At 44.8% G+C, this 21,081-nt stretch overlaps 1 protein-coding gene across 1 annotated transcript in view; it reads left to right on the plus strand.

Annotated features, from left to right (window-relative positions):
• The first annotated feature begins 206 nt into the window (after positions 1-206).
• LOC130358640 (coenzyme Q-binding protein COQ10 homolog A, mitochondrial) overlaps positions 207-21,081 on the plus strand; it is a 39,801-nt gene continuing 18,926 nt past the window's right edge. Inside the window, exons 1-2 of the mRNA XM_056562166.1 lie at positions 207-482; positions 19,136-19,291. Of these exons, the coding sequence (XP_056418141.1) occupies positions 358-482; positions 19,136-19,291 (281 nt within the window). The 5' untranslated portion in view covers positions 207-357. The remainder of the gene's footprint in view (positions 483-19,135; positions 19,292-21,081) is intronic.

A 21,081-nucleotide genomic window follows, 5' to 3' on the forward strand; every position in this document is an offset into this window, starting at 1 on the left:
CCATTCTACCAGGGCAGGGTGAGGATCTAGCGCTGGGACCAGGATCTCGCACCATAATAAGAGCTCGTGTTGTGGAGACATTCCCGTACGTCACAATAAAGAGGGAACAGCGTAACACAACCGAACGAAAACTACAACTCCCGGCATTCCATTCTCTCCCACCAACGTCACTGCTGATCTCACGAGAAAAAAAACGTCACCAGCCGTCGCTATGGTAACGGAGTGACGTAGGAGCCAGTGACAGTGGAGATCTTAACCGGCATCTCTCCGAGGTCAGACTAGGGGAGTCCGGCCAAGCAGCGGCTCCTCCCAAGCAACACTCCGGTCTCTGTCAGCTTTCTCCCCGGATTTGTAGCGATGGCCGCCAAGTGCGCGGGACGCCTTACGGGTGTGGGGGCGCGCTCCCTGAGTGACTGGGTCGGGCTCCAGACATTCCAGGGGCTCCGGGGCTGCCGGGCGAGGGCGCAGCGTCATCCAATCAGGTGAGAGCAATTACGGGGGGCGCGTGTGGGTGCGGGCGGGGCCAGGGGGCAGTCACGTGAAGTTAGTAGTAAGAAAGTGTGAGGGTGGGGGTGTCCTACGGCGCCTGCCATGTGGGGGAGAACGGTACTTGGGGGACACGGGAGTAATATGGTGTATTGTGGACAGTCAGCTGGTAGCCGGATGTAAGAAGCACAGGAATGTGCGGGGCTATCAGCTGTGTTATTATCCCCCTCCCACCCCCTGGGCCTGTAATGGTCGCTTCCAGTAAAGAGTAGGTTTCTGTTTATGAAACCAAAACAAGTAGATTCCAATAAGTGAATCAGGGGGTGTTCCCTATTATCAGTGATGGTGACCTGTGTCAGTGTGGACAGCATTATATTCACTGGTTGTTTTTATAGGACACTTTATGAACAGTTCTCATCTAAAAGACGTAGATTGTTTATCTTTGGGATCTGTAGCGACCCTCCAAGCTGTAGCTCACTGGCTGTTGAAAAACTACAACTATCAGCATGCCCTGACACCCTATACCAGTGACCCCCAAGCCATGGCCCTCTACCAGTTGCATAACAACAACCTTAGGCCGCCATGGCATGCTGGGAGTTGTTGTTTTCCCTTTCTCTGCCCTATACAGTAGTTGGCCTTATTCTATGTAGCTGTTCTCACGTGTACCTTTCTATTTGCCCATATTTCTTTGCACCTTCCAGATATTTGGGCATGCTGTGTCCTCCCATAGGAATCTGCTGGGTTTGAGTAAAATACATCCATTGTATTGATCACAGAATATGCTTTTGGTGGACCACAGTATATAATGCATGTACATGACTGGGTCATACGCCTTTAGGTGCAGCGTATTCTACCATCCCCATTGTATTGATCACAGCATATTCTCCTGGACATCCGCAGTATATGATGCATGTACATGACTGGGTCATACGCCTTTAGGTGCAGCGTATTCTACCATCCCCATTGTATTGATCACAGAATATGCTTTTGGTGGACCACAGTATATAATGCATGTACATGACTGGGTCATACGCCTTTAGGTGCAGCGTATTCTACCATCCCCATTGTATTGATCACAGAATATGCTTTTGGTGGACCACAGTATATAATGCATGTACATGACTGGGTCATACGCCTTTAGGTGCAGCATATTCTATCCATCCCCATTGTATTGATCACAGAATATGCTTTTGGTGGACCACAGTATATAATGCATGTACATGACTGGGTCATACGCCTTTAGGTGCAGCGTATTCTACCATCCCCATTGTATTGATCACGGAATATTCTCCTGGACATCCGCAGTATATAATGCATGTACATGACTGGGTCATAAGCCTTTAGGTGCAGCATATTCTATCATCCCCATTGCCGTGTATCTGCTCAGTCCTCATTCTAGTGTGTATGTGAGCTTGTAAACCTACATATTTGTACAGAGATATAAGACACAGCCATGTGTATACAGTGGTCCCTCAAGGTACAATATTAATTGGTTCCAGGATGGCCATTGTATGTTGAAACCATTGTATGTTGAGACCATAACTCTATGGAACACTGGTAATTGGTTCTGAAGCCACCAAAATGTCATCCAAAAATAGGAAAAAGTGAGAATTAAAGAAAAATAAGTAGATAACTAATAAAGATAAAGCAAATCCTTACATATAAAAGTAAGAAAGAGCTGCTGGGAGCTGTAAATCACTGTCTATGTCAGTGTTTCCCAAGCAGGGAGCCTCCAGCTGTTGCAAAACTACAACTCCCAGCATGCCCGGACAGCCAAAGGCTGTCCGGGCATGCTGGGAGTTGTAGTTTTGCAACAGCTGGGGGCACCCCGCTTGGGAAGCACTGGTCTATGGAGAGGACAGGAGCTTCTTCAGGGTCCTGTACAGTACACGCAATGTCCTAAAAAAAAAAAAAAAAAAAAAAAAAAAAGCAATGGAGTTGCCATCACCTGGTGTCCAAAGGAGCAGCTAACCCTGGCCCAAAGAGTAGTACAGAACATGTAGTACCACCCTGTACTGTAGGGGGGCGCTACCAGACACCAGTCAGTGCATACACATACACAGTAATACAGGGGTTTTACAAGTGAATGCCCATTCTGATTGGTCGGTTCATTGACACGTTTCACAGATCTAGACTGTCCATAACATTGTATGTTGAGTCTGGATTCAACTTACAATGGTCCAGAAAAGACCATTGTATGTTGAAACTATTGTATGTTGAGGCCATTGTAAGTTGAGGGATCACTGTATACTGCAGACCACCAGGAATGTTTATTTGTAATGGGGGAGGGTGATGCTTCTAGCAGTGGATTGTCCTCTGGCACAACAAAGGATCGTGTGAATTGAAATACAATGTGGCCGATCATCTCCTCCCTCTACTTGGTGAGAGGCTTTCATGCAAATCCTAATTTAGGTGGGATTATTTGATGTTAATTGGCTCCAACTAGCTTTAGGGTGTGCAAAGAGAGAACCATGCAGAACACTGTAGATCCATGCAAAAATACGCACCCATAAGTGTAGACTCGGTATGTTCACATGTGTGTATTTTCTACTGCAGACATATTGTATGTCAGTTATAAAATCTGCAGCACAATACTCCTGAGCATACCTTTAGGGTACGTTCGCAAGGGTGGATGTGCAGAGAGTTTCCCGCTACGTGTTGGAGCCGTGGCAGGTGTTCTGCTGCAGATTTTCTGCTGTGGAAATTCTTTTGTGTAGTGATGTGTGGATTTGGAACACATCTGCCTGTGTAAATATACCCTTGGGCTATGTTCAGGTTTTTATTGCAATTAGACTGCGTTCACATCACGATTTCTCCATCTGACGGGTTGGACCACGATTTCAGACCTGAACAAAAATCGTGTGAAATCTGATCAAATGTGGATCAAATCTGATGTGGATCAAATCGGATGTGTGTACTGGATATGGTTTTTTAATGGAGGTCAATGGATCCGACTTTATATACGATTTCATACAATTTTAAGTTATAAAATCGTTTACTCAAGTCGGATGGAGAAATCGTGATGGGAAAGCAGCCTAATTGAATACAGAGCCAGGAGCGGATTATTACTAGAAGGCCCGTATAAAAAAGCCTAAGGCTTCTCCTCTTTCCAATTTCAATCAAAATTGTATTCAGTATTTGTAATTAACCCTAATGTGTGAACGCAGTCTTAGGCTTTACCTTTTATTCCATTATTTGACAGTTTTTACTGTAAGGAATAGTCTGAAAGGGAATAAAAACCATTGAATTATCTTCCACTACCCCCAAAAAATGATCTGGCCTGTATAAACAAATCGCCTCTGCATGTTGGGGGGATTGGTCATTGGACATATATTTGGTGATAACTGCACATTATTTATACCGCTGCCACATGTATTATCCTACTCAATAAATAAAAAAAGATATAATATATTTATATTTTTTTTATCTATCTATTTATAATATTTGTTATTGTTAACATTCCCACCTTAGGCTAAGTTCACATCATCGCTGTGCTCCGCCCCATTCTGGGTCCATTAGGCATCACCAGGTCCTGATAGATCCCATTGGCTTTGAATGGGATCAGTCGGGTGTCCTTTATCTTAGGAGAGTTAAAAGAGTAGTCCAGTGGTGACCCAGTGGTGAACAACTTATCCCCTATCCACACACTGACTGAACAAACATTTTTACCACATGATAAACTGACAAAAAAAAAAAATGGGGTAAGTAGGCAGAATTTGGGTAAAAATAGGCAGAATTTGGCACACGGGGACAAATGACAAGTTTTGGTACACGACCTGACTGGGCAAATTTATCAAGAAACTTGTGCCAACATCATAAATGTCTGAAGAACCACCAACTGCAAATCCACCAGTATTGGTTACGTCCCCCCATTGTTATGACTATGATTCCAGCATGGCATTGGTGTTGGGGGCCATGTTTGCTTTGTCTCTGCTTCTTTGTGCTTCATTGTTTTATAAGTGTATTGACCAGTCTTATGTAAAAGAGAAGCTGACATCATGGAGGATTAACTATTGTATGTTAGCCCATCCCTTAGGCTGGGTTCACACCACGTGTTTGCAATACAGTTCCTGTATACCAAATACAAAATAAAACAAAAATGTAGCCAGCACCTGAACCCAATACACGGGTGCACTCTGCTGTGGCAAGTACAAGACGTGTTAAAAAATTTTTTTTTTAAATGGCGGCTGTTAGCGCACTTTTTTATCAAACCAGGGTGCCTCCAGCTGTTGCCAAGCTACAACTCCCATGCTTCTAGGAGTTGTAATTGGGCAGCAGCTGGAGGCACTCTGGTTGGAATACACTGGCCTATAGATAAAAAGCTAGAATGGAGGTAAGACGCAGGCGATCCGGTGTGGACCTGGCTATACACCAGTATTTCCTGCCTTCAGGGACTCGCATTCATCAGCATCAGCTTTCATAAAAGGTAACATGAAGGTTACACTGTAAAAGCTACAGGAAAATTCCAGAAGCTCAGCTGACAATTTTTTCTTTTTTCTTGCCCATGTAGTCATTTTTATATAGAAGGTTTCTACAGTGTACATTTAGGATTACCTTGTGTTTAGATTTGCTGTACACCATACACACAGCAGAAGAACAGGCGCAATGTCGCATAGTATTTTGATCAGTATTTTATGCCAGAAGTAGAACATAAAGATTTGAACCTTATTTTAGTTTTGGATTTGCTGCTGGTTTTGGCTAAAAATAGTGATCAGAATACCATGAATAAACCCAAGTATAGGCCACTGCAGTTTTTTATGCAATTCAACCCCTTTAGCACACAGGACTTACATATTTATGTCCAGGCTGCACTAGGGGACTTTGAAGCAAGCTCAGAAGCTGTGCTCTCTTCAAAGCCGGTGAGTAATGGCTGCTGTCAGCAGCCAGGACTCACCACTACAGCCGGACATCAGCATTCAAGCTGATGTCTGGCATTAAAGGGGTATTCCAGGCCAAAACTTTCTTTTATATATCAACTGGCTCTGGAAAGTTAAACAGATTTGTAAATTACTTCTATTAAAAATTCTTAATCCTTCCAATAGTTATTAGCTTCTGAAGTTGAGTTGTTGTTGTTTTCTGTCTAACTGCTCTCTGATTACTCACGTCCTGGGAGCTGTGCAGTTCCTATGGGGATATTCTCCCATCATGCACAGCTTTCGAGACGTGACATCATCATTGAGCAGTTAGACAGAAAACTTCAGAAGCTAATAACTATTGGAAGGATTAAGATTTTTTTAATAGAAGTAATTTACAAATCTGTTTAACTTTCTGGAGGCAGTTGAGAGATATATATATATATATTGCCTGGAATACCCCTTTAACCTTTTAGTTCCCATAATCAAAGTGTTAAATGCATGTGCCAGTCAGTAAGTGAGGCTGATCAGGATCTCCACAGCACATTTGCGGGGTCCTGATCAGCAAAGATGGCGGCTGGTGGTCTCCAGCTTACCTCTGTGCTACTTACTAAATCTCATCCTGTATAGTCTGCCTCAGCCATGGTGTAAAAGAAATGTGCCAATAACACTGATTAATGCAATGGCATGGCATTGAACAATGAAGATCTTGTGTAATAGTCCCCTATGGGGCTATTAGTGCACAAAGGGGTCGGGGGACACCCCTGGTGCACCAAAGGAACTCTCATTACATATGACTATTTTTACCATTTATATGGCAGTGCCAGGAGGTTTGTGCAGTTGGCAATTTCTCTTTTTTTTCCATAAAAAGGGATAGATTTATAAAAAGAGTTTTTTGAGCAAAGCTCATTAAGAAATGAAAGCTGAGCTCCGGTTTTTATGTGCTACAAAGACAGTTTCTCCTTAAAGGGGTACCCCACATAGGAAATAAATGTTCTGAACACGGTTTTCTCGCTGCTGGGGTCTGCCACGCCCCCTCAATCCAAGTCTATGTGAGAGAGCGTGATGCCGTCACTCCCCCTCCCATTGACTTGCATTGAGGGGGCGTGACCATGACTTCACGAGGAGTGTGGCCGACCCCTGCAGCGCGAAAACAGCATCTGGAACATTTACTTTGGAACGCTGGCCAGTGGAGTACCCCTTTTTCTTTTTTGAATTTCAGGGGAGTACTCCTTTAAGGCACTTTGATAAATCTGCCCCCCTCCAAGATGCTATTTCCACCTCCAGACACTTGTGGTGTATCCATAGGGTATGATACTGGTCTTGCCTTATCCCTTAACTTCCATAGAAGCGACTGAAGAAAGTTGTGCGTATGTTCACCCTCTCTTTCTTCATTCATTCAAGGGTCAGGGAATCCTGGTTCTTGACATACTTTTGGTTTTTCCAGGTGTGGAACCCACATCAGTCAGACATTTTATGAAATGTCCATCGAACATGCAGTCAATATCTAAAATATAAATACTGCTTTAGGGTAGGCTCCAATGTAGTGTATTTGCTGCTGTGTATATTTCTACCCTCTGAAGTCAGTGGGTAGCAAAATCAGCTACAGAAAATATGCAGCATGTACTATGCAGCATTGTGTGTGACTCTACCCTTTAAGTGTACTTGTCATTTGCAAAAACTTCTTATATAATGTTGTTAATAACATTTATATGTATATTTGTAATATACATTGGTTGCAAAATGTCTAAATTTTTGGGTGAAAAAATGCTGTATCGTCCCTGCAGCTATTGCCAGACAAAATACAGTGACCCCCCCCCCCCCCCCCAACCTACGATGGCCCTGACATACGATAATTTCAACATGTGATGGCCTCTGAGAGGCAGCATCAACATACGATGCTTTTGTATGTCGGGGCCATCGCATAAATGGCTATCCTGCAGCGCAGACTGCTTCAGCTGCCACCGGATAGCCGTTTACGGTGCCCCGTGTGGTCCGCTGATGATCACTTACCTGTGCTCGGGGCTCCGGACCGTCCTCTTCGGGATCCCCTGCATCGTTGGCGCTCTCCTCCATCGTCATCACGTCGCTGCGCACGCCGTCCCGTCATCCAATAGGAGCGGCGTGCGTAACGACGTGATTGCGGCGACGGAGAGCGAGGATGCTGGGAAAGCGGAGGCCTTGCCGGAGCGTCGGGGGACACCCCAGGGACGCGGTGACAGCGACGGACGGTGACATCCCGGGCAGCGGTGACGAGCGGTGATGGTCCGGAGCGAAGGGGACAGGCGAGTACAACTTCATATACCAGGGGTCTACAACCTGTGGACCTCCAGATGTTGCAAAACTACAACACCCAGCATGCCCGGACAGCCAACGGCTGTAAAAAGTTTTTGCAAATGACGGGTACACTTTAACCCCTTAAGGACCAGGACATTTTACACCTTAGGACCAGAGCGTTTTTCGCAATTCTGACCACCGTCACTTTAAGCATTAATAACTCTAAGATGTTTTTACCGAATATTCTGATTCTGAGATTGTTTTTTTTCGTGACATTTTCTACTTTATTTTGGTGGTAAATTTTCGGCGTTACTTGCATCCTTTTTTTGTGAAAAATTCCCAAATTTCATGAAAATTTTCAATTTTTCTAACTTTGAAGCTCTCTGCTTGTAAGGAAAATGGATATTCCAAATACATTTTATTTTTCTTCACAAATACAATATGTCTACTTTATGTTGGCATCATAAAATGGACATATTTTTACTTTTTGAAAAAATTAGAGGGCTTCAAAGTATAGCAGCAATTTTAAAAAATGTCATGAAAATTGCAAAATCTGAAGGGGCAGATGTTACAGAACTACAACTCCCAGCATGCCTGGGCAGTCTAGGCATGCTGAGAGTTGTAGTTTTGCACCGTTTGGAGGGCTACAGTTTGGGCACCACTGTAACAGTGGTCCCCAAACGGTGACCCTCCAGATGTTGCAAAACTACAACTCCCAGCCTTTGTCTGTCTGGGCATGCTGGGAGTTGCAGTTCGGCCTTCCTAGTGGTTGCCACAGTAAAAATCACTTTACTTTCAGTTTCATTTCAACCCCCCCCCCCCCCCCCCATCCCCCCACTGTCGATTCCCTACCTGAGCCGGGATCTCCGGTGAATATCTGCGATGATTGCCGGGCCCCATGAGTCTTCTCCTCCAGGTACCGGCCTCCATGTTCTCCCCCCGTTCTGCCTTACATCCAGGGGTGGGCAGAATTCCATGGCAACCCACCGTCCTGACCAATGGCAGGGGATGGGAGGAGATCGCAGCATTGCGACCTCACTCCTACCCTGCAGGATGCTGGGGCCTGTCACTGACAGGTCCGAGCATCCCCATTTTCCGGGTGATCGGGTCACCAGAGACCCGATCAGCCCGGAATAGGAGAATTTAGATGCGATTTTCTGCGATCACCGACATGCGGGGGTCCCGGGACCCCCCTAGGCATTTGCACGGCATGCCTGCTGAACGATTTCAGCAGGCATGCCGTTCCGATCTCTGCCCGGCGAGCGGCAGGGACCGGAAAACGCCATGACGTTGTGGTACGTCATTGGTCCTTAAAGCCCAGGGTGCCATGACGTTCCACAACGTCATTGGTCCTTAAGAGGTTAAAGAAAAAACTGTCACCCTGACCACCCAATACAATAATTTATGTGTGGATGACCAGGAGTCCAAGGAGGAGTCCAAAATCGGTCCAGTGGTTCCTCTGATATTGCCCGTAGAAGTTCTGTTGCTCAATTGAGTTAATTGCGCACAGGAGGCGGGGCCCTGCTGGCTGGCCGCCCCCTGCTTCTTTCATCCTCCTTTACTGCCACCCTCCCCCTTATTATCATATTCAGAGACAACATCCTAGTGACCTATGTCATGTGAGTGCAGCGCTCAGAGCAAGGAGTGCATGCGCCGTTCTTTTACAGTTGCTCTCGCAAGATTGAGATCTCACGTGATTAGGACGTGAGGGCCGACTGTAAAATAATGGCGCATGCGCTCCTTTCTCTGAGCGCTGCACTTCTGTGTCATGTGACTGGCGTCACTAGGACGTTGAGTAGCTGATTATGATAGGGGGCTAGCAGTAGAGGAGTCTGAAAGAAGCAGGGGGCAAGCAGTCATGGGGGCCCCGCCTCCTGCACGCATATAACTCAATTGAGTAACAGAACTTCCCTGGGGAATATCAGAGGAACCACTGGACAGATTTTGGTAAGTGACCCCTCCTTGGACTCCTGGTCACCCGCACTATAAACCAGTGTATTGGGTTTAGTGTGAGTGGTGAGGTTGACAATTGCCCCACCCCCTGGGATTAATGTCCCCCATCAGTATTAAGGACATCCCTGTGTCCCAAAAGATCTTTTGGGGACACAAGGATGCCCTGGTTAACTCTCTGCGGCCCCACGTTAACTTTAAGGGTGCGTTCCCACAGGGCGTTCACTCATCTCTAATCATGACCTCTGACCGGAGGAGCGGTGGTCGGAGCACTGAAGTGGGGCAGTATACAGGCATACAGCCTCCAGCCATACACTGTATATGTCTGAAGGCTGTATATCTGTGGGGTCCACTGCCTACCTAATGTTGGGGGGGGGGGGGGGGGAATATATACTGCCAACCTAATGTGGGGGGGAAATATATACTGCCAACTTAATTGGGGGGGGGGGGGGGAGACTATGCTGCGTACTTATGGGGTAGTCCACTGCCCTAGTGTTCAGAACATTATGTTCTGAATGCTGGGTGCAGGCTGCAGGGGTTGACACGCCCCCTCCCATAGACTTGCATAGAGGGGGGTGTGGTGTGACATCAAGAGGGGCGTGGATGCGATGTTCCACCACGCCCCTCAATGAAAATCTTTGGGAGGGGGCGTGTCAACCACACAATACTCTGTGCCCCTCCCAAGAATAGACTCTGCATCCGCCCCTGGTGCATACACTGTACTCCTGTAAGCTATGGCATTGGTTGGCGTGGCGGCTGTGCCGGACTATGTAGTTTCTCTTACCTTTTCACATGGGTTTTATTGGTTTGGATGTTCAGACCCACACTAGAACAAACTGGGAGAAGCACAAAGCTTATCTCCCGATCACTCTGCTGTTAGCACTAGCGATTATTGCGGGTTATTTGTGACATATGAAATGACAGGGACACTTCAATACTACGGTAAGCTATAAAATGTAATAACACTTCTCAAGAGTACAGAAAAAACAGCGCCACTAAATCCACGATTATGGACCAAGGACAGCTCTGGGAGTCTCTGTTCAAAAACCTGCGGCGGTGCTAGGACAGAGAATCAATCGACTTCAGTATACATAGTACAATCAAAGAGAAAACGTAGCCTGCACTCACCGCACAGTACGGGTATCACGGCCTCGGATTCCGGACCTCCTCGGTGATGTGAGAGTAACAGCCGCTGCTGACAGCGCTCAGAAAAAGTTGTTGTTTTCTGTCTAACTGCTCAATGATGATGTCACGTCCCGGGAGCTGTGCATGATGGGAGAATATCCCCATAGGAACTGCACAGCTCTCAGGACGTGAGTCATCAGAGAGCAGTTAGACAGAAAACAACAACTCAACTTCAGAAGCTAATAACTATTGGAAGGATTAAGATTTTTTAATAGAAGTAATTTACAAATCTGTTTAACTTTCCTGGAGCCAGTTGAAATATATAAAAAAATAAAAAAAAAGTTTTGTCCGGGAATACCCCTTTAATCCTTCCAGTACTTATCAGCTGCTGCATGCTCCACAGGGGGTATTCCGGCCTTATACATCTTATCCCCTATCCAAAGCATAGGGGATAAGATGTATGATCGCAGGGCTCCTGCTGCTGGGTCAGCAGAGAGCACTGTGGTCAGACAGAAAGGAAATAAAAAAAATTAAATAAAAACTTCCTCTATAGTATACAGCAGCTAATGGATCTGGAAGGATTAAGATTTTTTAATTAGAAGTAATTTACAAATCTTTTTAACTTTCTGGCACCAGTTGAACAGTCTGACAGTGTGGCCCAAATAAAAAAATAAAAAAAGTTATTTACCCCTTCTCTTTGCATTTGTTGCATTTATTTTAGTTTACTTTTTACTTATCTTTGATGCCTTACAAGATTTACATCATTGAATGTATCGGTTGTGACATCTGCACCTTGGTTGTGCAAGAAGCCAAGGGGGTGTGCGACGTAGGTATGTAGCTTTCTAGCCTATTGACATGAGAGCTGTATTAACAGTGTACAGCTAAAAATTGAGCAATGATATTTGATAGCCAAACTAGCATTAAAAGGAGACCCGTGAACCCATGATACATCTGTCATCTGACTGAAGTGGGCACGATGCTGAGCTGTCTGCATGCAAACCAAATACATGGCATACAAACAGGGTAACAACACTGTGGAAAAATGTAGGAAATTAAATTAGCTGAATAATTTATAAATCATGATACATAAAGGAGGATTCTGCTTGGATTTCCTTGTTACATTTTTCATTTGGTTTGCATCAGAATCTATAGCAGAGCCCTGTGGGAAACTGTTTTCTTAAAGGGATATTATAGGATTTTTTTTTACATTTTATTTGACTATGCTACAGGGCTGTAAAATTTGTATAGTTCATAATAAAGTGTCTGTACCTGTGTGTAATGGTGATCTCGCAATTATGTGATCTTTGCCCAGAAGTTTATTTTTAACAGCATACAAAATGAGTATCATCTCAGGTTTTTCCAGGTTGCAGTGAGGCCCGAGACATTACATCATTAGTCAGATGATGACAGAGAGCCTGTCCTGCTTCAATGGGTGGATCGACCACTGTGTGTGTGTGTGTGTGTTTGTATAACTTGAGGCACCCTGGTTAGAAAACACTGGTCTATTGCATTGAAGGGAGCACAGGTGTGTTTCAATGGATGGGGTGGCTGATGTGTGGGGGAGAAAAATTGCCTCACCTACACAAGGAATTATGGGACTTGTAAATGGAGAGAGAGGGGCAACTCCTACAGTAAATGACCCGTTCACAAAAAGCTAGCCACAGTGTTATGATGATCTCACAACATAGCCGTTTAGCCCCAGGACAATCACAGATCCTTCCTTTCCCCACTAGAACTGGATGAAGAAGAAAGGCTTCCTAGTTGTGTTACCAGCCCTACAAGGCTCGGAGATATTTAAATTAGCACATTTTCTCAGCTGTGTGTATGTAAAGGAGGGGAAAAAAAATAAAATGTATATTATTTGATATTAACCCTTTAAAGGGGTACTCCGCCCCTAGACAAAGGATCCCCTATCCAAAGGATAGGGGATAAGATGTCAGATCGCTGCGGTCCCGCTGCTGGGGACCCCTGGGATCGCTGCTGCAGCACCCCGCTGTCATTACTGCACAGAGAGTTCGCTCTGCAAGTAATGACGGGCAATACAGGGGCCGGAGCATCGTTACGTCATGGCCCCACCCCTCGTGACATCACTGCCCGCCCCCTTAATGCAAGTATATGGCAGGGGCGTGACTACAGATACGCCCCCTCCCATAGACACGTATTGAGGGGGCGGGCCGTGACGTAACGAGGGGTGGAGCCGTGACGTAACGATGCTCCGGCCCCTGTATTGCCCGTCATTACTTGCAGAGCGAACTCTCTCTGTGCAGTAATGACAGCGGGGTGCTGCAGCAGCGATCCCAGGGGTCCCCAGCAGCGGGACCGCGGTGATCTGACATCTTATCCCCTATCCTTTGGATAGGGGATAAGATGTCTAAGGGCGGAGTACCCCTTTAAGGACCAAGCCCATTTTGGCCTTAAGGACCATGACTTTTTTTTGTTTTTGCACTTTAGATTCTTCTAAAAATCATACCTCTTTCATAAATTTTGCACCCACAGATGCATATAAGGGCACCTACACCTACACCTACAGACCCATATGATGACCTCAATTATTTTATAACAAAATCTACGGCGAAACAAATAAAATGCCAGTGCACTTTTCGATAAAAATGATACCTTATGTTTATTCTGTAGGTCCATACGGTTACAAGGATACCCAATTTATATAGGTTTTATTTTACTACTACCCCTTATAATAACTAGATACACCAAAATTAGTTCGCTTGAAAAAATATCCTCTTCCGACCCTTTAACTTTTTTATAAAAAATTTCCCGCATACGGGGCTATATGAGGGCTCTTTTTTTTTTTTTTTTTTTTCTTTTTTTTTTATTCTGTAGTTTTTATCTGTACCATTTTTGTTTTCATGGGAGTTATTGATTGCTTTTTATTACTTTTTTTTTTTGTTTTAATGGTATATAAAGTGCATTCAATAGCAATAGGTTACGCTCATGTATGAACTGAATTATTCAGAATGATTAAGGGGTTGTTCCCCCGCAACGTAGTGTGACAGGCTGGAGCTGAGGTATATGTCATCTTACCTGTTTGGGATGTAAACAATCGTACCCCATGTATTTTCGTGTATGTTTGAAGATAAATATCTAATGTGATCGGAAAGAAATCATGCAAATAAATAAGGCATCTGCAAGAAGACCTGAATATTTTGGTCATGAGAAATTCACTGACATTTATATTCCTTCATATAAGTGCATGCTTGCTTCATGCAATTCAGGTAAATTTAACGAAGATGGTATATAAAGTGACCAAAAAATTACCAATTTTGGACGTTTATGAATGCGGTGTTACTACATTTGATTGTTTATTTTTTAGTACATTATTTTTTAAAAATGGGGGAGGGAAGGGGGGTGATTCAAATTTTTATTAGGGAAGGGATTTATTAACTTTTATTTAACTCTTTAGTTCCTACAATGGGCTATAACATGCAATCTTGCGATTGCATACACTGTTTAATGCTGCTCTTTGGCTCAGCATTGATCAGTGTTATACTTGTTCTGCTGCTCTAGCCTGCCATGGCTGGGGACATCAGATCACCGATCAGGTAAGGGCTCTCCTGTCATCTACACAGCTGATTGGGACCTGCAGTTTCACAGAGGATATTCCAATCAGCTCTGCTGAGCTAACCGACAGTTAACTTCCGCATTTAGATGCCGCGATCAACTTTGATCTCAACGTCTAAAGGGTTAATGTCGGGCATCAGCCTGATCAGCCATGCTTGGCATTAATCGTGGGTCCTGGCTGCTGATGGCAAACAGGACCCACCAGGTATGAAGTGTGCTCCAACCTGGGTAATGGAACCAGGGCGTACAGGTATGCCCTTGGTCCTTAAAGGGGTACTCCAGCACTTAGACATCTTATCCCCTATCCAAAGGAGGGACCCCCGCGATCAGGCATCTTATCCCTATCCTTTAGATAGGGGATAAGATGTCTAAGCGCCGGAGTACCCCTTTAAGTACCAGGACTCAAGGGCGTACCTGTATGCTTTTCATCCTTAAGAGGTTAAAACCCCTGCCGCTAAAGGAAATAACACTGTAAATGGATGGGATACATTTGGCAGCAAAAGTGCTCTAAGAAAGGAGAATCAGTGAAGCTGGGCCGAGTTCATTTTCACCCAGGGCTCATTGATGTATGTGGGAAGCAATGGCTATCCATCTGGTCCAAACCAACAGAAGAGCTACTGTAGCTTTGTTGCTGATTATGAAGGAAAGGTGTTAGAACGAAAGCTTGCTGCATATGGATCTTCGTTTCTGCAAGACTGGTCAGAGCCCATGCTGATCCATGTCCACTGACAAATGTGCCTGCAATGGGCATATGAGCATCAGAACGGCACCTTGAGCAAAGGAAAAGGATGTGTAGCTTTCCTGGGTTAAAATAAAGAGGATGCACTGTGGTGAGAAGGCACAAGGGTTCCCGTTTCCTGCTCCTTTCGGCTACTTCCTGTGATGTGTGGTCTCTGTAGGAGACATCTAGGCTGAGGGGCGTCCCTGCTGTGGACTGACTGGGGGGGGTTCCTGCAGGGATATCACATCACATGAAACTGCAGTGAGCAGTGTGGACAAGGAGTCATTGGAATGACAGCAGTGGGGGATCAGGGTAGGGGAGTATGTGGTTTTATTTTATTTTTGTTTTTTAAAGCAGTATCTGAAAAATCATTGGCCTTCCCATGTATGTGTGTGTCTCTAGCTGAAAGGGTGATTGTGGGTGATTTTCTGTACAAAGAATGTGGTGAGCACTAGTGCCATTGTCCTTAGGGGGAGGCAGGACTAAGGATTGGGTTATCTTTGTGTTTCCTGCAGCTCTTTGTCCTCAGAACACTTGTGCCTGAGCTCCGAGGCATGGAACACAACCTGGTCATTTTGGTATTAGAGGAAGTCCTCGCGCTGTAATGCGTACATCTACAGTCGTAGGATTGTTAGGACTTGCAGTGCTGCCAAGCAAGGGCCTCTCTGGCAAACACCGCAGAGCTGGAAGTGAACTGGCAATAGACGACCTGACAGGTGGGGGGGAGGTGGGGGGACTCTCAGCATCTGCAACATGTTTAGCTGGAGATCTCTATTATAGAACTCACTTTAACAGTGCATTATGGGTGGAAACAATCCCTCCATTACAATATTACAGTAGAGAACAGTTCTGCCCTCAGGGAAGTTATTGTGATGTTCCTATCCACCCTGTAGAAAACAAAAAAAAGCTATTAAAGTACAGTGTAATATAAACTGTAGTCTACACCGACATAATCGCGCTACTGACTAGTCAGCAGGATGTAAGGGGATGGTGATCGGCTGCTGCATACTCGCCTATAGTCCCATAACCGGTCTTTACCATGAAACCTAGCCAGGGTCGTATCAAGGTGAGATGATCCTAATGACTGGTATTGTGCCATCTTATGCAATGCCCATTCCCTGACTTCACCCTGTGCTAATGTTTGCTACACAGTTTCTGTTTATTGCTTCTTGTATTCATGGGTTTAATGCATTAGATAATGCTCTGCGGCTCAAACCTATTTACCGTCTGGTCCATTTGTTTTGGTTACATGCCACACAGCCTTATGTTGGAGAACTTGTCAGTTGTGTAAGTGGTAAATCTGATCACCGTCCCTGCGGATAGTGTTCATGTTACCCTTTACTTTAAATATCCTCCTATATGGAACTCGGGGGATCACGAGAACTCCTTGTAATGTACACTGCTTACAGCCTCGTCCTATTTCATTACTTATACCCCTCCAATTAAAGGGGTACCCCGGCCGTGAGACATCGTATCCCCCATCCAAAGGATAGGGGATAAGATGTCTCACCACGGGGGTCCCGCCGCGGCGGGACCCCCGTGGTGAGACATCTTATCCCCTATCCTTTGGATGGGGGATAAGATGTCTCCGGGCCGGAGTACCCCTTTAAAGTGTACCTGTCATTTCATTGAACTTTTAGGAATGCAGTCCTGTGTGTGCACAGAAAACGTAGCACTATTTCTAGTCATTATATTGTATTCAGGCCCTGTAAATTTTTCACATTTTATTATAAAAATTAAATGTGTTTTTTTTTTTTTTTTTTTCCTCTCTCTTCCCTCATCATTTTGCACACGGAACCCCATAATGAGAATGTAAAAGCAGAATTTGAGAAATGTATGCCAATTTGTTAAAAAAAATCAAATAAAATGTTGCATGGTCAAAAGTATTCAGACCCTTTGCTATGACACATGAAATTTTAGTTCTGGGGCCTCCCATTTTTACTTATTTATTGTCCCTGAACTACTTGGGGGGAGCCTAGCCTCTATGATGTCTCTCATACCCTCCATGTTTACAGAGGCGGGATGCTACTCTTCTTCTGTCTGTATAGTACATCCTACAAAGCAGAAACAGCGGTATGGAGGGTATTATAGAGCTCTGGGGAACAGATCTGTGAATCAAGCCCAGGGGGGAGACCTAATAATTACCGTTAGCTAGTGTAATCTTTTTGTGGTCTCTCTGTGCTTATGCTCTCTAAAGTTACCCCCCCCCCCCATCTTCCCCCTCACCCTTTCCTTCTCTCTACACTTGTATTGGCAGCATGTAACCTAATCTCTTAGTGAGCTGCTATTTGCTCTTGTAAACACTGAATAGAAGTGAGCAGTTTCCAGAGTGAATGAAGGTTTAGTGGAGTGGGGGACAGGGAATAAGCTTGCTCAGAGGAGAAAGAAGCCTTTTTCCTCTAATAAGATACATCACAAAGAATGGGATTGGCAATTAAAGGGGTAGTCCAGTGGTGAACAACTTATCCCCTATCCTAAGGATAGGGGATAAGTTTGAGATCGCGGGGGTCCGACCGCTGGGGCCCCCTGCGATCTCCTGTACGGAGCCCCGACAGCCCGCGGGAAGGGGGCGTGTCGACCTCCGCACGAAGCGGCGGCCGACACGCACCCTCAATACAACTCTATGGCAGAGCCGAAGCGCTGCCTTCGGCAATCTCCGGCTCTGCCATAGAGATGTATTGAGGGGGCGTGTCGGCCACTGCTTCGTGCGGAGGTCGACACCCGCTATCTGGCCGGAGAGCCTGGCCCCCATACAGAGAGATCGCAGGGGACCCCAGCGGTCGGACCCCCTGCGATCTCAAACTTATCCCCTATCCTTAGGATAGGGGATACGTTTTTCACCACTGGACTACCCCTTTAATTCAATGAACTTGATCACCCACTCAATGATTTTAGATTTTTTTTCCAAAAAAAGCTGGGTGACTGCTTCCCTGTGAGTGTTGTAGCTGTTGGCCTTCAGCTTTCCAGGGCTGCTGAATGGTAAATGTTTCCCGTTGGGGTATAATACATAATTTTAGTTATTTCTCGCATTGTAGAATTACTAAGCAGATCTGCCTGTCATTTGGGCAACTGTGAATGTGTTATTTGATATCCTTCGATAAAGAGAGAGCGGAAGGCGGGAAATATATCCATCTTATTTATTAGCATGTTTGGCCTCTTAATCATTCATTAATCACAATTGCAATAAAAAAAAAACCTGAACGTGTGAACACAGCCTTACAAAGTTTCTTATAGTCTCTTGTACTATTCATTTATTCAGTTTGTTGAAATGACTGTGACCAGTTCAATGTGTAGTTGTGACAATCCATTATAAGTACATAGATGTTTTTAAAACGATATCTTTAAATGGCCACTCATTAAAAAATTTTTTTGCTATTGCACTCCTTATGGTAAATAAAAAAAATCTTTCTAATGTACTTGTACTTTGTTAAAAAGAAAAAAAAAAGTTTTCTATGTTTCATTTGTGTAAAAAAAAATAAAATAAATAAATTTAAAAAAGTCACTCGGTGTGTCTCCCCACTTGTCCAGAGCACATTTACACCCCCCCCCCCATATTTTGCTCAGACTTTTGACTTGGCACTGCTTGCCTGGCAGAAATCAGGAAATGCTGAGAGGGGTTGGGGGAGGGGGGTGCAGCCTTAGCCAATCTTACCTCATCGCACACTGAACTGCTCTGGGTTGTGTGTAGCAGAGTGAGGGAGGAAGTTCTCCCCTGTATGGCTTCAGATGATGTCATGCCTGCTGGGTAACGCCCCTTCCCAGTCTGTGAATATGACTTAGACTGAGAAGAAAATGCAGAGCAATATCACGGTAGGAAACTAAAAAATAATAAAAATTAAAGGCAGGGGGTGGTTTATCATGATGGGGGGCAGTGAACTGGGAGGATTATTAAATTTTAACAAGATCATGACAGGTACTCTTTAAGATCACATGCCCTCCAGCTGAAGCTGAAAACAGTTGTGGTGCCTACATGTAGGTGTTGGAGCCTTTTCTTCCAGCGTCAGCCCTGCGTTACATTGTGCCGGTGACAAAGGCTGGCCAAGATATTCCTTAGACCCACTTCTCATAGATGTCCATAAGAATAAACAGTTTTTGCGTCGGCTGAATGTCACCTCTTGTTCTCCTGACTCCTTTTGTACTCTTGCAGACATCTGTCGTCCTGCGGCATACTCATGACAAGAGCATCAAAGGGGATTTTGCAAGATGTCACCAACCCCTGTGTGCAGCATTGCCGAGGCTTCCTTGGATTTGGTGGGCCATTTACCAACAAGAGGAAAGAATACTCCGAGAGAAGAATCATAGGGTAAATAGATTATTGTTGCTTGTACATCTTTAATCACATCTTGAGCTCCCTGTATATGTTTCTCTTAAAAACAGGTGAGATGTCTTCCAGCCATTATCACAATTTTGAGGGAATCTGGAAGTTAAGGGGTACTCCGCCCCTAGACTTCTTATCCTCTATGCACAGGATAGGGGATAAGATGTCTGAACGCAGGGGGTCCCACCGCTGGGGACCCCCGCGATATCTTTGCTGCACCCGGCGTTTGCTTAGAGCGTCAGGTGCAGCGCCGGAGGCTCGTAATGTCACAGCCACACACCCTCAATGCAAGTCTATGGGAGGGGGAATGACTGACATCACTCCCCCTCCTATAGACTTGCATTGAGTGGCCGTGACGTCATGAGCCTCCAACCCGCATCACCAGTCATCCGGTATGGCGCGAAGTTCGCTTTGTGCACCGGATATCTGGGGTGCTGCAGCAGAGATCGTGGGGGTCCCCAGCAGCAGGAACCCTGCAGTCAGACATTTTATTGCCTATCCTTTGGATAGGGGATAAGATGTCTAGGGGTGGAGTACCCCTTTAAATCATTACTCTTTCCATGGTCAGGCAGCAGGATACGTTAAAACTTCCAGGGCAATCTTACAGCCCGAGACTTCATGTAATTTTGACAGATTCCGGAAGTCTATGGGATTTAGGGGAATCCTTTGCATTGCGGCAAGTCTTTGCCTACAAGCTAGTCCTTGAGGTTTAAACGTATCCTGCTGCTGGACGCCTGAATATCCTACAGCCAATATCATCTTGGTGAGTGATCCCTGAGGCTGGGACGTTAACATATATTTCTTCTACTGCCGGTTTACATAAATTCACATTAGCTTCAAACATTAGTGTAATCTTCCATCAAAGAGGGACTAGACGGTGCAGTTGTGCCTCCTAAATGGCGCACGAAACATCCACTAAGAGAGAATTGAGCCCTGTATTTGTGATGGCTCCTCCTGCCAGCAGTATGTGTTACTGGGAAGTTTGTCATATGATTCCTCTGTCTGCTTAAATAGCTGAGTGTTCTTTTACTGATGACCATTGAGAGTATGGGCTTATCTGTAATCAACAATCATGCCTCTAAGGGGAGACTAGTAAATATTCTGCTGTATAAAACCCTCTATTTAATGTACCTTTGTCTTTTAAGCACACAGAAAAAAAAAACACATAAGCAAGATGCACCAAAGAATTACTAAAGCTGGCCATACACTCATTCTACAAATATCTCTCTTGATCCCCCCCCCCCCCCCCCCCCCCGCATATAAGTTTTTGGCTTAGGATGGGTTTACCCCTCATTTTTGTCTTTCACTGTTTCCAGAACAATGTTTTTGAATGCAGCAAAATTAGAGGGATACTCTGGTAAAAAAAAAATATTTTTATTTAGTTATACAGATTTGTAAATTACTTCTATTAAAAAACATAACTACTGGAAGGATTAATCAGCTGCTGTATACTACAGAGGAAGTTGACAACAGTGCTCTCTGCTGACACCTCTGTCCATGTCAGGAACTGTCTAGAGCAGGATAGGTTTGCTATGGGGATTTGCTCCTACTCTGGACATTTCCTGACATGGACAGAGGTGTCAGCAGAGAGCACTGTGGTCAGACAGAAAAGAAATTCTAAAAGAAAAGAACTTCCTCTGTAGTATACAGCAGCTGATAGGTACTGGCAGGTTAAGATTTTTTTAATAGAAGTAATTTCTAGACTAGTAAGTCTAGTTAACTTTCTGGCACCAGTTGATTTGAAAAAATAAATAGTTTTCCACCGGAGTACCCCT

This window comes from Hyla sarda, chromosome 2, assembly GCF_029499605.1.
Source record: "Hyla sarda isolate aHylSar1 chromosome 2, aHylSar1.hap1, whole genome shotgun sequence".
NCBI lineage: Eukaryota > Metazoa > Chordata > Amphibia > Anura > Hylidae > Hyla > Hyla sarda.